The sequence below is a fragment of the Jaculus jaculus genome, chromosome 3 (assembly GCF_020740685.1).
Source record: "Jaculus jaculus isolate mJacJac1 chromosome 3, mJacJac1.mat.Y.cur, whole genome shotgun sequence".
NCBI classification, from domain to species: Eukaryota; Metazoa; Chordata; class Mammalia; order Rodentia; family Dipodidae; genus Jaculus; species Jaculus jaculus.
Genome location: NC_059104.1, coordinates 153,661,245 through 153,682,177, shown reverse-complemented (window position 1 = coordinate 153,682,177; position 20,933 = coordinate 153,661,245). Strand labels below are relative to the sequence as shown.

Genomic DNA, 20,933 nt, shown 5'->3' with positions numbered 1-20,933 from the left:
TGTACACTGGCAAGCTGAGGCAGGAGGATTAGGTTCCAAGCCAGCCCGGGCTGCAGAGTGCAAACTTGTCTCAACTAAGATGCTTTAAAAAAAAAAAAAAGCACAGGCTTTCGAAAGCCAAAATACTTGGGAGTTCACTCAGCTCTCTTTTGTAGGTTCCCAAGGACCCCCGATCGACCCCCCCGGATCGAAATCCCGGACTGGAGAAGGAAATCCCGGCGGGAGGAGGGGGGGACGTGAGACACCTGCACCGGTCCTCCTCGGCGGAGAGGACCCCGATCCCGCGGCGTTCCCCGCCCAGCCCCCTCCACTCGGACCGCCGCCGCCGCCGCCGCCGCGGGAGCCCCGCCCCCTTGGGGGAGGGGGGCGGGGCGCTCACCCGGAAGTGGCGGCGGCGTGCGGGGGCGGGGCGGCGCGCACGAGCCGGCCATGGCCGCCGCCGCCGCCGCCGCCGCCGGCTTTGTGTGCCGCGCGCGGGCCGCGGCCGTTCGCGCCTCGCCGGGGCTGCGAGGCCGCCGCTGACCCGCCCCCGCACGCCGGGCCGAGCCGCGCCGCGCCCGCCGGGCCCCGCCCCCGTCCTGCCCTCCTCCTCCTCCTCCTCCTCTTCCTCCTCCTCCTCCTCCTCCTCCGCCGCCGCCGCCCTCCGGCTCCCCCGGAGCGCCCTCCGCGCTCCCTCGGCTCCCTTCCTCCCCCCCAACCCTCCCCCCACCCCCCGCCCGCGGCGGGCGCCTGGCCGTCCCGATGCCCGAGCCCGGCCCCAGGATGAACGGCTTCTCGCTGGGCGAGCTGTGCTGGCTCTTCTGCTGCCCGCCGTGCCCCAGCCGCATCGCCGCCAAGCTGGCCTTCCTGCCGCCCGAGCCCACTTACACCGTGCTGGCGCCCGAGCAGCGCGCGCCCGCCCCCGCGCCCGCCGCGGCCCCCCGCGCCGGCTCCCGCGGCCCAGCCCGCCCCGGCCGAGGAGGGCGCGGGCCCCGGCGGCGGCGCGTGCAGCCTGCACCTGAGCGAGCGCGCCGACTGGCAGTACTCGCAGCGGGAGCTGGACGCCGTCGAGGTGTTCTTCTCGCGCACCGCCCGCGACAACCGGCTCGGCTGCATGTTCGTGCGCTGCGCGCCCTCCAGCCGCTACACGCTGCTCTTCTCGCACGGCAACGCCGTGGACCTGGGCCAGATGTGCAGCTTCTACATCGGCCTGGGCTCGCGCATCAACTGCAACATCTTCTCCTACGACTACTCGGGCTACGGCGTGAGCTCCGGGAAGCCCTCCGAGAAGAACCTCTACGCCGACATCGACGCCGCGTGGCAGGCGCTGCGCACCCGGTGAGTCCCGGGGCGTGAGGGTTGGGGCGGGTTGGGGTCGGGGGCGTGCGGTCCTTCCTCCTCCCTCTGCCCTTGGTCCGGGGACACAGCCCTCGTGGAGAGCCGGGTGGGGAGCTGGAGTGCTCACACAGGCTTGGAGCGTTTCGCCTACACGCTGGCTGGGGCCTTTGTGGTTCTGTGTACGCACGTGGTCATCGCGCTGGGTGGGGTGTGTGTGTGTGTGTGTGTTGGGGCGAGGGGGTGCCAGCGTACTGGGCAGACAATTTGGTTGGTGTTTAGCTGAATGAAGGTGTTCTCAGACCCTTCCAGGCAGAAGTGACCTTGAACAAGACACACTTCCTATCCCCGTGAAAGCAAGGGCGACACGGTGACCTCTAAAAGGCTTAACCATTGGAAAGTACCCCCAGGGCGATGTCTGGATCAGCCATGAGGCAGCCGAGTGTCGAGGGTGTGTGTGTGTGTGTGTGTGTGTGTGTGTGTGTGTGTGTGTGTGTTTGGGGGGGGTGGCTTTGCTTCCTGGTGGGGCAGAGTATCCTGGCACCGGACAATCAGGAAGTTAAGCTAGTAGTGGCACCTTCACGGAGCCCCACCAACTGTTCAGAATATTTGATATTTATAGGCAGTGAGGAATCTCTTGACCTTGAATTAGCAGCCACAGAACTGAGAAGTGCTCACCGAGGGTCGTTTACGTGCCAGGCACCTCGTTTGGAGGACAGACCTGGCAAAATAGGTTTGAGCTCTGTTTTCAACTTGGACAAACATGTGGTAAGTGGGCAAGTCAAGTGACCTGTTTGTGCTACTTTTGGCGCCCGTGACCTCTCCGATCCATCCCCATAGCAGAGATGGTGAACATACCTGAGATCCTGCCAGGATCAGGACCATAGCACGGGTCTGTACTTTTATGTGAAGTGTTTGCCAGGCTCATGCTCAAGGTCAGCAGTAATGATTTTTTTTTTTTTCCCAACTTGGATTCTTATGTGTGTTCATAAATTACCTTGTGCTTCTGGGAAAATGGCTTGTCCAGCAGGGAAGGACTTAGTTATCTATGTTGCTTGCTCCTGTTCTTCTGAGGTCCTGTTTGGAGTATTAACTTTTGAGAAATGGTGTGGAAAACTGAGAGTTGATCCAGTGCTGATGTACAAGTAGTTACATGCCACCTGTTCCAAGAAAGGGTTTCAAAAGTATATGTCACAAGCTGGGTGTGGTGCACACAAATGTCTGTAATCCAAGGGAGGTAGGGACAGGAGGCGTACTGAAAGTTTGAGAACAGCTACACAGCAAGGCTGGCCATGGCTACATAGTGAGACCTTATCTCAAAGAGTAAGTATGTCACATAATTTCTTGGATGTTTGGAATTTGTCGGTAGTATGGCTATAAAACTGAGTTTGGCATTAGATCTTAAAAAAAAAAAACTTTTTAAAATTTCTTTCATACGGAGAGAGACAGAGAATGAGTATGGGCGGGCTAGAACCTCCAGACACATGCGCCACCTTGTGCACCTGGCTTATGTGGGTCCTGGGGAACTGAACGTGGGTCCGTAGGCTTTGTAGACAAGTGTCTTAACTGCTAAGCTGTCCCTCCAACCCCACCAAAGGTCCTACTGTGGGTAGGTTTTCTATAAAAACTCCTCATAGACTATTGCTTCTATGCGGATCTGATTTTTCTGAAATGAAAGCCTTTGGTAGGGTGTTTGTGTGCCTTACCACACAAGGGATGCAAAGTTACTTCCGGCAGTCTTATCATAACAAGAAGCATTGTTGTGTGTCACGTTGAAGCTTGAATACCTGATGACATCTCTAAGTTTTGCTTGTGATTTATTTCTTATTATTCCAGAACTCATATCTAAAGAAGGGTACAATTTAGTAGCCCAGGCGTGGTGGCTGAGACCTTTAATCCCAGTACTGTGGGGAGGCTGAGTTAGGAGGACCAACAATTCAGGGCCAGCCTGGGCCACTGAGTGAATTCCAGATCAGCTTGGCTACTTTGTGCATCTGGCTTTATGTGGTTATTTGGGGAATGGAACCCAGGGCAGCAGGCCTTTTGAGCAAGCACCTTTAACCACTAACTCCCTAGCCTCCCCCTCCCTTATTTTTTAAGACAAGGTTTCATGTAGCTAGTCTGTTCTCAACTCACTATGTGGCTGAGATAACAGGTGTGTACCATCATTCCAGCCTCCAGAATCTTGGAATTTAAAGACACCTTAAAACTCCTCTTGTCCCATGCTTTCCCAGCCTTTTGGGCTGTAACCCTACTGTGAGATACTCTTATATCTGCACTCATATGTTTATCTGTGACTATAACTTTTTTTAATGTTTTATTTTTTATTTACTTGTAAGCAGAGAGAGAGGGAGAGGGAATGAGTGTGCTTATCATGGAAAATGCTAATAAAAATTTAAAAGAAAAGAGACCTCAACAGATTCAATAATAAAAAAAAGAATGAGTGTGCCAGGGCCTCTTGCTCTCCTGCAAATGAATTTATATGACTTTACATGGGTGCTAGGAAATCAAACTCAGGCCATCATGCTTTCAAGCAAACACCCTTAAGTACTGAGCATCTCCAGCCTCTATCTGTGGCTATGTCTGAACCAATTTCTGGTGGGAAGGAGAGGTTAATTTTGGCTTACAGGCTTGAGGGGGAAGCTCCATGATGATAGGGAAAACAGTGGCATGAGCAGAAGGTGGACATAACCCCCTGGCCATCGTAAGGTGGACAATAGCAACAGTAGAGTGTGCCAAACACTGGCATGGGGAAACTGGCTGTAACACTCATAATCCCGCCTCCAGCAATACACTGCCTTCAGGAAGTATTAATTCCCAAATCTCCATCAGCTGGAAACCTAGCAGTCAGAACACCTAAGTTTATGGGGGGCACCTGAATCAAACCACCACATTCAGCCCCTGGCCCTCATAAACTGATATCCATACATGATGTAAAATACAATGCATTCAGTCCAACTTTAAAAGTCCTCATAGTTTTTATCAATCCCAATGATGTTCAAACATCCCCATAGTCCAAGATCTTTTAACTGAGCCATAATACCAAAAAATAACCTCAAAAAACCCATTGTGGCACAGAATAAACAATTCACACTGCAAAAGATGGCATTGGGCATAACAAAGAAATACTGAAGCAATATATGATTTAAACAGGACAATACCAAACTCTGTAGCTCCAAGTCCAACAGCTCTAGCCAGTGACAAATCTCCAGGTCTGATAATTGTAACCAGCAAGTCTCTGAAGTTCCAATTCCGCCCTACCAGCTAGGCTACTTATAGTCCTGGAAGACTTCATCTGGGCCTGGCAGCTGTCCTTGGCAGTCATCTTGTGGTCCCGGCATTTCCACTGGGTCTCCACTGCAATCCATGGTCCATCCTTATGGCCCATGGAGTCTCCATCCAGCAAACCTGTTTCACACTGCCCATGGCCATTTCCAAAACACAAGACTGTGTTGCAAACTCAATGACCCTCTCTTTCCTGCATTTCTTATACTCCACAATACCAAGTAGGGTGCCAATTTGTTAATCCACTAGGAATAAAGCAGACTTTGAAGAACAGGATACTCCTTGAGCACTATGGACCCTTCAGAAGAGTCTATATTCTTCTTGTTGCCCCAGTGCAGATCAGCTGGCCCAATCTCAAAAGTTATAACATCTCAATTGCAGCTGAACAGGCAGCAGTTCACCCAGGGTTATTTTTCCTGTGCTATATCCCTCTGTTCACACCAGTCCATTTCTACACAAAGCAGCTCTGCACAGCTTCTCAGGACATGGGCATAACAGCAAACTTCTCACACAAACTGCTAGCCCAGTCCAAGCAAAGCTCTTTCTCACCCTCCTAAGCCGAACCTCACAGTCCATAGTTCTACTGCATGCAAGTCTTTCAACTCTGACCAGAATAGTCCATCAAGCTGTACTTACAAGGTTTCAAGATCCTTCCCCATTCCTCTTGAAAATCAGCTCCAAAAGGCCAAAGCCACACAGTCAGGTGTCTATCAGCAACCCCACTCGTCAGTACCACTTTACTGTTGCAGTCAGGTTTGCATTGCTGGTAGAAATCACCCAACCAAGAGCAGCTTGTGGGAAAAAGAGTTTTATTTTGGCTTACAGGCTCAAGGGGGAAGCTCCATCATGGCAGGGAAAATGATGGCATGAGCACAGGGTGGACATTGTGGCTGGAGGGAGCACATTGTAAGGAGTCCTACCCTTCCTTTGGCTCTTACATTCTTTCTGCCACCTCTTCCACATTAGACCCTGAGCCTTGGAAGGTGTGATCGAGATGTTACTCAGTACTCCAGTCACTTCTTTCCAGCATTATGATACCTTTTGAGTCATCCCAAGGTCACTGCCATTTGAAAAGAGAATAAGATTCTCTACCCAAAGTGAGAGTAGCATTAATATAAGGGTATAAGTATTAAGAGAAGTGCCCTTACTGGGCAGTTTGATAAGCATAGTATATACATTTTTTTCAGACATCAGCAGATGTTATACCCCTAGGGCTCATGACTACCCTTGTTTTAAGTTTTCAGTATCAGGGATGTATTCCCTCCCATGGAGCGGGCCTCCAGTCCAATTGGAGGGCAGTTGGAGTCTGCATTATTGTTAGGTAGGCAGGCTTCCCTGGCCCATCCTTCAGTCTTTGCTTGCTGGTTCTTCTGTGATAACCCAGTATAAACTCACTCTCCTCCCCTCTCCAGCTCTCTTCAGGTTATTGATGTGGAAAGCAGTGCAGCTCACTATGGCTGATTCATAACCCCTCTCCCATGCCCCTCCCATAGTCATCTTCATCACTCTTGGGTTCTCCCAGGAGGACTGGAAGTTGTCTTTGTCAGGGCCATGTAGTCCTCAAAGCCCCGGGCACTGTACCTTCTTCGTGTTAACATCTGGCCTTTTGAATATGCCGATCCTGACTGAACATTGATCCTGACTGGGACCTAGATACCATAGGAGGCATTTGTGTCCCCTATTGTGGATTGGCTATGGAATGTCTTCAAAGGCTCCTGTGTTGAAGGCCTGGTCAAGTGCAGTGTTCATTTGGACTGTTGGGAAGTGTTGGGAATTGAAAGGTTAGGTTTTGGGACCTGATGGAAGAAATTGGTTCATTGGCCAGGACAGGATGTGCTTGAAGCATGTGTCTGGGCCCTGGCCCCTTCCTTTGTCTGCTTCTTGGCTGCCATGAGGGCAACAGCTGTCCTCTCCCATTCCTTTCTGCTGTGATGATTTCCCCGAGGCCTAAAAGCAGTGGAGCCAACTTACCTTGGATGGACCAAAGCCTTTGAAATTGTTAGGTAAAAGTAATCCTTGAAGTGTTTTTTCTGGTGTTTGGCACAGCAACGAAAAGCAACTAAGACAGTAACATGCCTGGCATTCAGTCTCTGCTTATGCTTGAATTCATACCTGGTCTTTAACCTAAAATTTCTTGAGTGCAGGGTCTCTGTCTGTATTCCCCTCAACAGGCAAAATGCCTTCAAATAATAGACTGACATTAAGCCGGGTGTGGTGGCTCATGCTTTTAATCCCAACACTCAGGAGGCAGAGGTGGGAGAATCACCGTGAGTCGAGGCCGCCTTGAGATTACATAGTGAGTTCCAGGTCAGCCTGGGCTAGAGTGAGACCCTACCTCGAAAAACCAAAAAAAAAAAAAAAAAAAAAGACTGATATTAGATATTTGTTCAATTCATTGCATATAATGGGTACCCTGTCAGTGAATGGGATGTAGCTAGTTTTTCCTAAGTTACAGGGAATTGAATCCTATTTTCCTTCATAGTTTAATATCTATGAGTATAACCATTGACCATGAAAGGGGGCTTGAGCTCTGAGCCACATTCTGTTACACTGGTGTTCTTGTGACGTTGAAGTGTCTGTGCGCTGGACAGTAGGATCCTTATGCCCACCCTTTGCTTGTCCTCCTCTGCCTTTGTCTGTTGCTGTCCGTGTGGCTCCACAAGCTCAGCCTTCATGGAGGGCCTAAACCATGCAGGCCCCACATCATGGGCAAAGGGAGGAGTCCCCTCCAAAGAAGAGTGCCAGGTGTGCTCATCACCTAGAATAAGGGGGTTCTGAAGGCAAGAAGGCTTGGTTTATTTGGGCAATAGATGGTTATTTGAGGATTTGAAAATTTTCTGGAAAAGGTGTTGAAAGAGGTGGTGTTTGAAGGAGCTTGGAAGAGTGTGACTGAGTGTGGAAGAAGAAAGTTAATATGGGATACTAAGGGACCACCAAGCCTGAGCCTGATGGAGGGTACTGTGCTGTGCTGTGCTGATGAACGTTACAAGTGTGCTGTGAATTACAAAGCCGAGTGCTTACAGGCATCTCCGGGAAAAGGCACTGTGTAGATCATGTGCTTACTGGAGCCTGTATTGCTGCTTGCTTGGGGAGATAAGTGACTGAGCTTTGCAGGGCAGGGAGGGAGGGATGGCGAAAGCAGCATTCTTCAGGGAGACAGATCCTCTTGGCCAAGAGCAATTGCAGATTGCTGAGGTGGTACTGTGATTCAAGTGGGAGTGAATTAAGTTGATGTGAAAGTATAAACCCAAACAAGCAAATAATCACAAGAGTTAGGTGTAAGTAAAGATTTTAGCTGAAACATTTTAATCTGGAGAAACAGAGCAGGACATATGTGATTGAGTTTGTTAGTGTTGTTTACTGATGTCACCCACAGAAGTCATCTCTGATCCTTCTACTTGAAGTAAGTGGCAAAAACTAGAGGATACACTGAGCACATGCTCAGCCGTTAAAGGTGCTTGCTTGCAAAGCCTCCTTTCTCCCGCTCAATTCCACATGTACAAAAGCCAGGTATACAAAGTGACATATGCATAGGGAGTTCGTTTGCAGCAAGAGGCCCTGGTACATTCCAATATTCTCTCTCTAAATATAAAAATAGACAAGCAGACAAACTAGAGGAGAGAGGCATTTGGCAGCATAGGTGCAGAAAGCAAATGTAGAGAAAGGAAGATAAGACACTTATGTGCTTTAGTGCAAAAGGCAAATTGCAAAAGACGATTTCATTCACTTACTTGTTTGACCACCAAACCATTAGCCACTGAATACACATTCATTGATGCTCTGCTTCTTCCAGACACTGCTCGGTCCCCACATTCACCCCTTCCCCGACAGAACTGATTTCAGAAGCATTTTAAATATGTGTCCACACATTACTGTTTGGTAGCATTCATACCTGCCTCATAGGCTCTGTGATGACTGCATGGCAGGGAATAGTGACATAGTCTTGGCGGTGGGTGCTGGAAAAGCATCTTCTCTTGGTTATGAGTCGTATCTCAAGTGGCCACTCTCAAGGTTCCAAGGGTAGAAAGGTTTGTCTTCTCTTTTTCTGGGAATGGTGAAGTTAGTAACATTACATCTGTGTTCTTTGTTTTCTCAGTAGCACAGAGATAGAAGAGATGTTGTGTTTCCTTGCTGAAACCATTTTGATATAGGAATATTAGTCAGGAACTTTGGGAAGGGCAGTCCTCTCAGAATGTGAATGAATTCTCTAGGAATGGAGTGGAAGGACTGCCTGAGGGCAGAAATCAGGAAGGACCAGATCCTTCTAATAGTTATGACCTGTATGTAGTGAAGTACCCTGACCTAGATTTTTCCTACAGGCCCAAAGATAATTCCTGCACTTAGCCAAGAGACAGCTATCCACTTGGGGGTCTGCCTTGCCTGAAGTGCCTAGCCCGTTTTTGTCTCATACCAGCTTCTTGCTGTCCCGTGGCTGCTTAGCTCTCACACCTCTCAGGGCGCTCCCTGCCCTGCCGCTGCTCCTGCTCCTCACCCTCCTTCCACATTCGCTCACTCTCCCTTCAGCCGGCCTGGTCCCAGTTAAGGTTCCATAGTCTGGCTTTAGTGTTCATGGGGGCCACAGCTTTTGTGTTTGTACTGGCTTCTGCTAGCCCTATTCTGAAGCCATGGATCTGCTCCACTGTAAGAAGCTTTGCACAGACTTGTGTAATTACCTGTGCAAGTCATTCATAAGATTGGACCCATTCACATTCCATCATGGATTGGGGGACCTGAGGCCATACTCTTCTTAGAAGAGCTGTTGGCAGTTAATGTTGGGGAGGAAGAGTTATTTCATTGGGTGGTGTAGCCACAGGTAGGTTGCCGTGTTGTACTTACCTCAGTGGGTCATCAAATGCAGTGCATCCAACAAGTAGGGGACTAGTTGTGAAGAAGAAGGGTTCAGTGGGTGTGGGGGACAGATGAAAGGGTAATGGGGTATAAATATGATCAAAATACATTATATACATCTATGACATTGTCAAACAATATTTACAGTAAAAATATGATGGGGGTTGGAGTGATGGCTCAGTGGTTAAAGGTGCTTGCTTACAAAGCTTGACAGCCGGAGTTCGGTTCCCCAGTGCCCATATAAGCCAGATGCACAAAGTGGTACATGCATCTGGAGTTCATTTTCAGTGGCAAGAGGCCCTGGCTTGCCCAGTCTCTCAGTTTTTCTCACATTCTCATCCTCTCACTCTCCTTCCATACCTTTCTCTGCTTGCAAATAAATTTAAAAACATTTTAAAAATATGATTGGCTGTTTAAGAAAAAAAAAAAAAAGGAAGCCTTACACAGGAAACCAAAATCCCAACCAAACAGGTCATTAGTTGGAAAACAATACTTTATTTTGCATAAGTGATTTAAATAATGAGCTCCTGGGCTGGAGAGATGGGTTAGTGGTTAAGGCACTTGTCTGTGAAGCCTAAGGAGCTAGGTTCAGTGCTCCAGTGTCCACATAAGGTAAAGTGTGTGCATCAGGAGTTTGTTTGCAGTGGCTGGAAGCCCTAGTGCATCCATTCTCTCTTATCTGCCTCTTTCTCTCTTTCTCAAATTGATAAAATATTAAAAAAAATAAGCTCCCTGATTTTGTCTAAAAGAGGATTTACAGGTGTTAGATCTTTTGGATTAGGGAGTTATTTTTTCTTTTTTAAGATTTTATTTTTATTTATTTATTAGAGAGAGAAGGGGGCCACGCCAGGGCCTCTAACCACTGCCAACGAACTCAAGCTACATGTGTTACCATGTGCATCTGGCTTACATGAGATCTGAAGAATCGAACCTGGGTCCTTAGGCTCTTCACAGGTATATACCTTAACTGCTAAGCCATCTTTCCAGCCCTAGGGAGTTATTTCTAACCTACCACTCTCAACTGCTACTATAGTGGAGTGTCTGAGTCTGGGTAATATATGGAAATCAGAAATTGCTTCCTCTTGGGTCTGTGGCCTGGGAAGCCCGAGATGAAGGCACCGCAGGTTCGGTGGTGTGATAAGGGTCTTTTGGGCTGCATTTTTCAGAGGGCCCTTCCTTCTTCACTAGGGGCAAGAGTGGAGAATGGGGGGGGGGTGCTCTGTTTACATCACATTGTCTTGTGATTACTGGCTTTGACCTTATCTGTAAAGCCTCCTGTTTCTACTCTTACCCACTCTTCTAATTTAGTAACTTCTCTGTTCTGTTGAGCAGTGATTGCCCTTTTATGCTGAGAGCACTCTGTCAGAAGGCATTTGTCCTCATATGAGTCTAAGCCAACTTGGCCTGTGTTGCAATCAGGTTTGCATTGCTGGCAGAAATCACCCAACCAAGAGCAAGCAGCTTGTGGGAAAAAGGGTTTATTTTGGCTTACAGACTTGAGGGGAAGTTCCACAGTGGCAAGAAAAAGTGATGGCATGAGCAGAGGGTGGACATCACCACCTGACCAACATCAAGTGGACAACATAAGCCCACCCCCAACAATACACTACCTCTAAGAGGCGTTAATTCCCAAATCTCCATCAGCTGGGGAGACTAGCCTTCCGAAGACCTAAGTTCATGGGGGAGACCTGACTTAATCCACCACAGCCTGTTACCTCGTCAAGGTCCTACTGTTTAACGCTGTTACACTAGACATGCCCCATGACTCCACTGTGTCAGCCCTGCTGTGCCCCTTGCCGACTGTCCTGATGCTGAGGAGGTGGAGAGGCCTGCGGGAAGTGGGTCTTCTCTCCACGTGGTCCCTGTGTGTGACAGGGTTCCTTGGACAGAGCCTTGGCCTTGAAGGATAGACCATAGTTAATTCCTTAAACCAGGTCAGTGGAGCAGTGACGTCACTGTTCTTTAGTGACCACGTGTGTGGGCGCTGTTGAGAGCCTGGGAGTGAAGAGCTATAGGAAAATAGGGCTTTCCCTTTTGGGCGCCTCTCCTTCCCCGGTGTCCCATGCAGACACCAGGGAGCTTGTGAAAGTGGCTTAAGGCCTGGTTGTGATTCTGACCAGGTCATGGGGCAGATTAAGCAGGAGTGGGATGAGGGCAGCAACTGTAGGGCGGGTGAGCTTCTTTGGCTTGAGCTCCCAGTGTGAAATGGCCCAGTGGCTTAGTTCTTCGTTTGGAAGATGTACAGCTAGAATTGGTTTCCAGCTTCTGTCAGAGTCACACAGGCAAGGTTGTCTGAAGAGTAGCCTGAGGAGTGTTCCTGAAGTTCTGAGCTTCCTGATGGTGTGTTTAAAAAGCAGGCTTTTGTGGGTGGTGGCGCACGCCTTTAATCCCAGCACTTGGAAGACAGGTAGGAGGATCACCTTGAGTTCAAGGCCACCCTGAGACTACATAGTGAATTCCAGGTCAGCCTGGACTAGACTGAGAGAGACCCTGCCTTGAAAAACCAAAATAAATAATAACAAAATCAAAGCAGACTTTAATGGAACACACTTTGATTTAGGTAGTTGCTTTGTTGTCAAATACCATGGCCTTGTCAAGAACTCTACTCAGTGAGGCACAATCATGGGCACTGGTTGTTGAGGGTTACTGGTAGAACGGTTGGAGTTGTAAGCAGATGCTCAGCTGGAGCTGAAGACCAGACCCTTAGGTCAGAAAGAGTGCCAGTCACGGCTTTCCCCACCTGAACCTTACCTCCCTCTGTGGATGTACGCACAAGATGCGCCTGAGAAGAAAGAGGTTCTTGGGATTTGTGTTTATGAGGAGTGGTGTAAATCTGATTGCAGTGCATCTGCCAGTGTGTTTATATCCCCAAAGGAGCGCTTTCCAGGAGTGGAAGCCTTGCACGTAACCAAACTCCTGCAGCCACTTTGCGGACTGTCCTCTGCTCTGCACTGCCCAGGTCATCCTGGAGGGCCACTGTGAGGGCGAACCCTGTCTCCTCTGGCTGCTCTTTATCTATTGACAGTCATCTGCTCTTTTCTTGAAGTTGGCCAAGGGACTTGAATCACAGGCTTCCTTTTAAAATATGAATGTTCCCATAATGCCTTGTGCCTCTGATTCAAGGGTTTTCAAGATCATGTAACAGAGCTCATTGATAACTTCCACATTATTGATTCACTGTAGAGCTAAAGGGCTCTGGCACCTGGTGAAACTGGAGACTTCTGTTTCCAGGAAGTCTGGGTCGCTCGCATCCAGAGGGATGAGCCGAGCCTGTCTGGTTACGGAGCACCAAGAACCCCGAGCCTGACGATGTCTCTCTGCTTTGCTTGACACTTTAAAATGATTACAGTGAAATGTGGGCAGTTGCTTTTAGAACAAGACTGTAAAGCAGGCTTGTATTCAGAATATATTCACAAGGAATGAGTTTCCTGATGGTAATGTGAGTGCTGGCTACCGCCATGGTGTTATGGCTTGAACTCAAGGTCTCATTCTGGCTTAGCCCCAGCTGAGTTCAGTGCTGCCGTGGGCATAACTAAATCCTGCGCAGAGATGATTGCACTGACTGTGAAGGTCTGAGGTGTCACAACAGGGCTTGTGTGCTGGCTCAGTGTATCCCCAGTGTTATAAGGGATTCAAGCATGGTTTAGATTTTTGGGCAGTGTTGTCCTTATAACTTAATAAAACCTATGCTATTTTAATTTTAATATACTTGTCAGATCACTATTTACATGTTAACTTGCTTTTATGCAGTGGTGGCAGTGGTCTGAATCCGAATCCCCCATAAGCTCATGTGTTCTGAATGTTTGTTGCCCATCTGGTGCTGGAGGAGCACACGGACTCGCTGGCCTGGCCTGGCCTCTCTGGTGGGAGCTCAGTGAGGTCAGGTTGTGTGTGTGTTTGCCTAGCTTTGGGCTCTTCAGCCACTCTCTAGGCCTGGAGAGGGTGTGCTTCTGTGATCCCATGCTTTCTGGCAGCCCTCATGGTTTCCTATAGAAGATTCTGTGTGCTTACATACAATGCAGTTTTGCTAAAAGTTTCTTTTGTATTGCATGCTTCCTGGCTTCTGCTGGTTTGCTCTTGAACAACTCTTACACTAACCTGGTATGCAGTTGGTGTTTTTGATGTGTAAAATGCAAGGGAATCATAAGTATTTTTGCAGGATTAAGTATGGTGAAGATGATTACTGTTTTAATTTGCATAATGCTTCCTGTCTGTTTTCTCCCCTTCTCCCTAGCTGAAAGTGGGAACAGAGTTTCTTGGGGACTTTGACACATATGTGGATCCTCTAAAATCCATTCTTTTCTTACTTTTGAATTTTCTTCTCAATTTTACATATACTAAGGACTGAGAAGTTAACATGCCCAGCAGTTGGCATCTAAATTTGTAGGAGTTTCTCTTACATCTTAGTTCTAGTCTTGAATGAAGGACTGCTGCCTGTATATTGGTGTATTTATTAAAGAAAGAAATCAAAGGCTTGTTGGCTCCTGTGTGCTGTTTACCTGGAGTGTCCTCCTCTGGCTTTCCCAACACCCAGTCTCACTCCTCCCTTGCACACAACTTTGTAAGTGTAGCAGACTTCCCACTTCCCTGTCCCAGCTCCCTGCTTCTCTGGTAGGCTTGGGCAGAACCACCTCTGTAACCTGGAGGACAGAGACAGCTGATTCTTAGACTCCGTGGGAGCCCAGTGCATTCTTCCTGCAGAGCCAGTCCTACCTGCTCCGGAAGTGGTAGTGCTGGACTGAGAAGGACCCTGAAAGGTAGGGTTTGTATCCAGGGCTCTATTCACAATTATGGGTTGTCTCCTTTGTTCTGGTTACTTCCTTTAGGTAGCTGGAGTCATCCTGGCTTTCTTCAAAGTCCCTCTCCAGGGTTGGGTGTGAATGTAATCCAACCTGGAGGGAGATCCAGGGTCTGGGTATCAGGACCTGGGTGAGCTGATACCTTTGTCGTAACTTGCCCTCTAGGTTCTCAAACCAGGCTTCCTGATGGAAGAGGAAGCTTAATTTCTTATGAAAACCCTCACCTGTCAGGTCCCTTTGAAGAAGCATGACGGAAGTACTTGAAGCAGAAGGGCCACATGTGTCTGTGTGCGTGCACGTATGTGCAGTGTGCAAGTCCAGCTGCTAACAAGGAGCCAACCACTATCCTTAGGACGTGCATCTGCAAACCTCTCATTCGAATACGTTGCCATAGCACAGGGGGCAGGTGATTGTGGTTATCGCTGAAGGGTATTCACATACTCCCAGTGTCAGTTGACAGTGGCAAGACTGCAGACTGTACAGGTTTCTAGCTGTGGTTTTACTGACTCCTTAATAATAGCTTCATCTTTTTATTTATTTAAAAAATATTTTATTCATTTATTTGCAAGGAGAGAGAGATAGAAGAGAGACAGACAGACAGAATGGGCATGCCAGATCCTCTAGCCACTGCAAACAGCCTCCAGACGAATATACCACCTTGTGCATCTGGCCTTAAGTGGGACCTGGGGAATCAAACTCTGGTTCTTTGGCTTTGCAGGCAAGGGCCTTAACTGCAGAGCCAACACTCTAGCCCAGCTTCATCTCTTGATCAGTGAGACTTTGGAACTTTTTGTAAAAAATCCTTGCCATGCTGATTATTAAAAAGAAAAATACTTGTGAAAAGTCTTATTATATGCAAAGTAAGGAAAAAATACAAATACACTGCTTGATAGTAGCATCCATCCTCAACACCCAATACCCTGCTGATCCTATGGACTCCAGTTCTGCCCATCTGCTACTATTTGTGAAGCACTTTCTTTTCACAGGAATAGTATAAAAACATTGAAGTGCACACATGCTGGCTCTCTACTTTGCTGGAACCCATGGTGGCACACTGGGCTAGTGATGAGCCGGTGTGGAGCCTGGCCCTCCTTACCGTGTGATGGGAATCCTCTTAAACAACACTTGTAGTATGGGCTTAATGTGAGAAGACACTGAAGAGGGGGTGCAAGTAGATTCAATACTAGAGAGCTTATTAAAAAAGGCTGTAAGCCGGGCGTGGTGGCACACGCCTTTAATCCCAGTACTTGGGAGGCAGAGTTAGGAGGATCGCCATGAGTTCAAGGCCACCCTGAGACTACAGAGTTAATTCCAGGTCAGCCTCGGCCAAAGTGAGACCCTTCCTCGAAAAAACAAAAACAAACAAACAACAACAACAAAAAAGAAAGGTTGTAATGTTTTGGCTGTTTATTCCCACATTAGTGTTGTGAAGATATTTCAGTAGATGATGGACAGATCAATAGATCAGTTGATCAGAACTCGAGGCATATGTCCCCTTTATTCAGAGCCAGTGAGGTGTAGAAAAACAGCACCAGTTGGATCTTAGAGAGCAGTGGCTTTCTGGTGACCACTGAAAGAGTTGTCAGGCTGCATCTTTGGGCCCCAGTGCCTCCATTTGTCTCAGGAGCTTTGCGCTGGGAGTTTGAGCTGCGGAGGCAGCATGTGTGGAGGGACTATTTTGTGTTGTACATCACATCATGTTTGAAATATGGACTGTGGTTGACCCATTTACAGATGTGGGAACTGAGGACCAGGACAGCTGAATGGCTTGGGCCACACACACCGAGTTAAGTAAACAACACGCTGGCTTTAGCCCAGGCAGGCTGACCCAGGAGTCTACCTCTCTCTCTCTCTCTGTCTCTGACACACGCACGCATGCATGCTCTGCTTTCATTTCTATGAAAGGTGCATTCTTCAAAATTTCAACAATATATATAGTGTTGCTGGCAGAAAACACCAGACCAAGAGCAGCTTGTGGGAGAGAAAGGTTTATTCTGGCTTATAGACTAGAGGAGGAAGCCCCACCATGGCAAGGAAAACAGTGGCATGAGCAGAGGGTGGACATCACCTCCTCACCAACATCAGGTGGACAACAGCAACTGGGGACTGTGCAAAATGGCAAGAGGAAGCTGGCTGTAATACCCATAAGCCCGCCCCAGCAATACATCGCCTCCAGGAGGCTCCAATTCCCAAATTGCCACCAGCTGGGGACCTAGCATTCAGAACACATAAGTTTATGGGGAACACCTGAATCAACCCCCTCCTCACCTCCTCACACACACATATTTTTTCTGTTTTGGTTTTTTGAGGTAGGGAGGGTGTTGCTGTAGCCCAGGCTGACTTAGAATTCAGCAGGTAGTCTCTGGCTGGCTTTGATCTTTTTACCTCTGTCTCCTGCATGCTGGGATTAAAGGTGTGTGCCACAATGTTTGGCTAGTTTATATGTTTACTTCATGTATTTTTTTGCGTTTCTTTTCCTGAATTGTAATGTCTGAGCAGGATAAAATACTTAGAAATCAGTCTTTCAACAAATTGAGCACGTGGTGTACACCAGGTCAGGGCTAAGTGGAAAGTGCTGGGCTGGGCGGTGGTTCAGTGAGCAAAGCGCTTGCTGGGCAAGTGTAAGGGAGGTGAGTGCAGTCTCCCCAGGCGACAGAAAGCTGACACAGGGGCACTCATCTGTACTCCCAGTGCCTCTGCGACATGGGAAGACCCCCAGAGGCCCACAGACCAGCATATGCAGTGGTGAATGAGGGAGCTTGGCTTAAACAAGATGGAAGGTAAGGACTGATCCCCAAGGCTGTTGCTGTGTACATGTGGGCCATGGCATTGTGTGTACCCACACCCTCACACAAATAAATGATTAAACAAGGACTAGGTGCAGTCTTACATAGCACACACAAAATGCGGAATTCACATTTTAAAAGATGACTTGGAATACCCTTGTAGAGGATTTCCCCCTTCCCAAGTTATTCTGAGTTGCTGTGTTGCTTGTATCCTGAACACAGATGTCTCCTGAATTTGGAAAACTATTGGGAGGCAGAAAAGAAATGTAGCTTGTCTGGTGCACTTGGACTCCTGAGTAATTGTGGTAATCTCTCTGCACTTAGAGTCCTCTTCTGTGAAATGGGTTATTATACAAAGTTGTTCATATGTAATATTTACAAAGTGATCATACATTAGTTTGTTTAAAAAACTGAGGAAATTGAAAAGGAGGAAGAGAAATGGGTGTGTTTGGAGTATTGCAGTCTTCAGAGCATTCCCCATACCCTAAGAGGAGCTCCATGGGCGCTTAGGGAGAGCAGTTACTTAGCTGGGCCAGAGGCTAGTGAGTGAGTGTAAGCTGTCAGTGTAGTTCTGTTGGCTTTCAGACATTTCCCGTGAAAAGTGCCTCACTGACCTTGTTGCTGTTGGCAGTCACTCCTGCAGCTTTTGTCAGTCTGTGGACATAGTGGTTGCATCCAAGCAATGTCACCTTCCCTTATCTGCTATTTCCCCCTTTAGTGCAATTGAGTTTTAATTCTCCTACTCTCTGCTAACTGACATTTCTGTAATTGGCTTTGAGAGCCATGATAACCCATTTTGTTATTGAGATGGAGTCTTTCTTACACATGAGCCTAGGCTGGCCCTAAATCCCTTTCCTCTCCTACCCCATCAGAGTGCAGTCATCTTAAATTGTAGCCAGAGATAATGAGAGGCATGGTCACTTCCCGTTGGTGTGCTGTGCCCTCCAACACTGTTTATTCCTTCATCCCAGCACAGCCTATAGACACAGGAGACTTGCATAGGTGATGAGAGTTGATGTAATCCAGTAGGCTCTGAATGCCAGTCTGTGGTGCAGGAAACCATTTTTACCCATCTACAGAAAAATAGGCAGGTGGGGAATACAAAGGCAGTGATAGTCCCTGGAGAGCCACATGTATTTAAGTCCAGAATACTGAGATTCTTGCCCCTTCTGCTTTTTGTTATAACATTCATTGTTAATATTTTGATTTGCAAACAAAAATATTTTCCTGTCTTATTAGTGGGAGGAGGGAAGGGGCCATTTGGTAAGTGTGAAGTCTAAACATCTACTATCTATGTAAAATCTACTCATTTATTCATCTTAATTCAAAACTGAATACTTTTTTTTAAAGTCCTAATGTCAAGAAGTGTAGAACTCATTTATTTTCTGGTCATGGAGATAGACTCTGTTGCCTTGAACGTGCTTGATCCATGTTCCACAACTGAGCCATTCCCCTAACCGTAAGTACAATATTAGGTTGATCATAAGGTAATGCTGAGTTCTTTTATACCACAGTTGTCTATCTGTTTATCTAGCTTTTGTGTTGGTTTCAGTAGTGCAGAAAGGATCTCGGGCTCACCCATCTGGACACAACCAGTGGGAGTGATCATTCATCTCCCTCCATGTGTTTTCTGTACTGCTCTCCTCTCACCCCATCTCTGCACACCCAAGTAGCCAACATCTGTTCCTGACTTTACCTGCAGTGACAGTTTGGTTGGATCACTCAGGCTCAATGTCAGTAAGTTTGAATATAGAACTGAACTGTCTGAATTCCCTTGGTCCTAAGAACAGGCTTTTGATGACCTTCACTCTGTCCTGTGGGAGTTGCCACACTGCGTTCCATGAGGGAGAGTAGCATCCCCTACTTGAATTCCTCTTTTTGCAGGCTGTGTTCCTACTTCTTTTGGTCATTCTTTGAAATGGTTCTGGGTCCTTTATCGTTCCTGTTTAGCTCATTTCTGAGACAGGCCAGTAACAATACTCAGGTATGGCTTGATGGAGGAGTGCAGTGAAACTGCTCCTCCTGTGGCCTCCAGTCGACCCTAGGGGTGAATGGACAGCCTGTTGCCATCACCTGGTGCATCTCTGAAAATAGTGGGTTATGTGGCCCTGTTTACATGTCAGAGATTTCATTCATTGAGAGCCAAGTAAGAAGATAGTTCCCTACATATATATATATATATCCTGATTTTTTTTTTTTTTGATTGATTGTTTTGAGATTAGGTCTCACTCTAGCCCAGGCCGACCTGGAATCCACTATGTGCTCTCAGGCTGGCCTTGAACTCACATGGATCTTCCAACCTTGGCTCCACTCTTCCCTAGTGCTGTGATTAAAAGTGTGGGCTACCACACCTGGCCTCATAAATCCTGCTTTTTAAAGATGAATTGTTTTCTTTTCTAGCTTTTCATACATGCTCTTTAGTTTCTTTTCCTATAAAGTTGAACATGGACTCTTATTGTCCAGTGGCTAGTATGCATTCAATGTAAAAGAGAGGGGCTGGAGAGATGGCTTAGTGGTTAAAGGCACTTCTTGCTTGGAAGGCCTGATGATGGCCTGGTTCAAATCCTAGTACTAAAGCCAGATGTACAAAGTGGCATTATGTGTCTGGAGTTCATTGGCAGTGGCAGTGGACCCCATCACACCCATTCCCTCTGTCTACTCTTCTCTCTGCTTGCAAGTAATTAACTAAAAAAGAAATTACACATAACGTAAGGGGGGACCAGAGCTTATTATATATATGGAGTCCTTTTTATCCTTGGCTTAGTTATTTAAAACATGTAAGTCTTCTTCTTTAGCACTTTGGTTTTTCTATTTTCCATCTATTTTTATAACTAAAATCCACCACATTTGATTTTTCAAAGTAGTTGGTATTGCTACTAGAGGAGGAGCCCAGAGCTCTCCCTCTCATGATTCCAAGCGCTCCCACGCTTCAGTTCTCAGTGGTTATGACAGAAGAGTAGAGGGCTGTATGGGTGACTGCGTCCCTGTGGCTAGCCAACAGCATCACCAACAGTCACAGAGGTGCACTAGATGTAGGGAAGCCAGGTGGCTCTGGAATTGTACCCTTTCTACATTCCCCACTCCCAAGTTGTGTCTGCCATGTGAATTATTACCAGATCAGATAAATCAGATCTCTTGCTTATAGCCTGTCCGTCTGTCTTTCTTGTCATTGTTTTTTCTAAGTAGGGTCAAACTCTAGCCCAGGCCAACTTGGAGTTCACTATGTAGTCTCAGGGTATGTAGGAATTCGGTATGTAGTCTCAGCCTCGAACTCACGGCGATCCTCCTACCTCAGCCCTCCAAAGTGTGCCACCACGTCTGGCTTCTTTTTCTTTTTTGAGGTAAGGTCTTATTTTAGCCCATGCTGACCTGGAACTCACTCAGTAGCCTCAGGATGGCCTTGAACTCCCAATGATCCTCTTACCTCAGCCTCCTTAGTTCTGGGACTTAAAAGTGTGCACCACCCCACCCAGCAGCAGTCTTTTTATTTGCATGTGTGGTGTGCTTGCAGTGTATATGCACATGTATGTACAGATGTGCTCGCAAGTACATGGAAGCCAGACAAGAATGTTGTATATCTACCATCACTCACTCATCTGGGCATTTCTTTTTTATACGCACACACACATAAAATTATTTATTTGACAGAAAGAGGCTGAGAGAGAGAGAGAGAGAGAGAGAGAATGGGCGTGCCAGGGCCTCTAGCCACCGCATCTTGTGCATCTGGCTTACATGGGTCTTGGAGAATAGAACTGGGATCCTTTGGCTTTGCGGGCAGACACCTTAACCGCTAAGCCATCTCTCCAGCCCTCATCTGGGCATTTCTTCGAGATAGAGTCTTTTCTGTGAATAGTGAGCCATGGTTGTTGTGAGCTTCAGCAATCTTTGGTTTCTGCTCCCC

The 20,933-nt window shown here is 47.6% G+C and overlaps 1 protein-coding gene across 1 annotated transcript in view; it reads left to right on the top strand.

Annotated features, from left to right (window-relative positions):
* The first annotated feature begins 725 nt into the window (after positions 1-725).
* Positions 726-20,933, top strand: part of Abhd17c (abhydrolase domain containing 17C, depalmitoylase) — a 44,188-nt gene continuing 23,980 nt past the window's right edge. The window contains 2 exon segments of the mRNA XM_004658109.2: positions 726-918; positions 920-1,317. Of these exon segments, the coding sequence (XP_004658166.2) occupies positions 742-918; positions 920-1,317 (575 nt within the window). The 5' untranslated portion in view covers positions 726-741.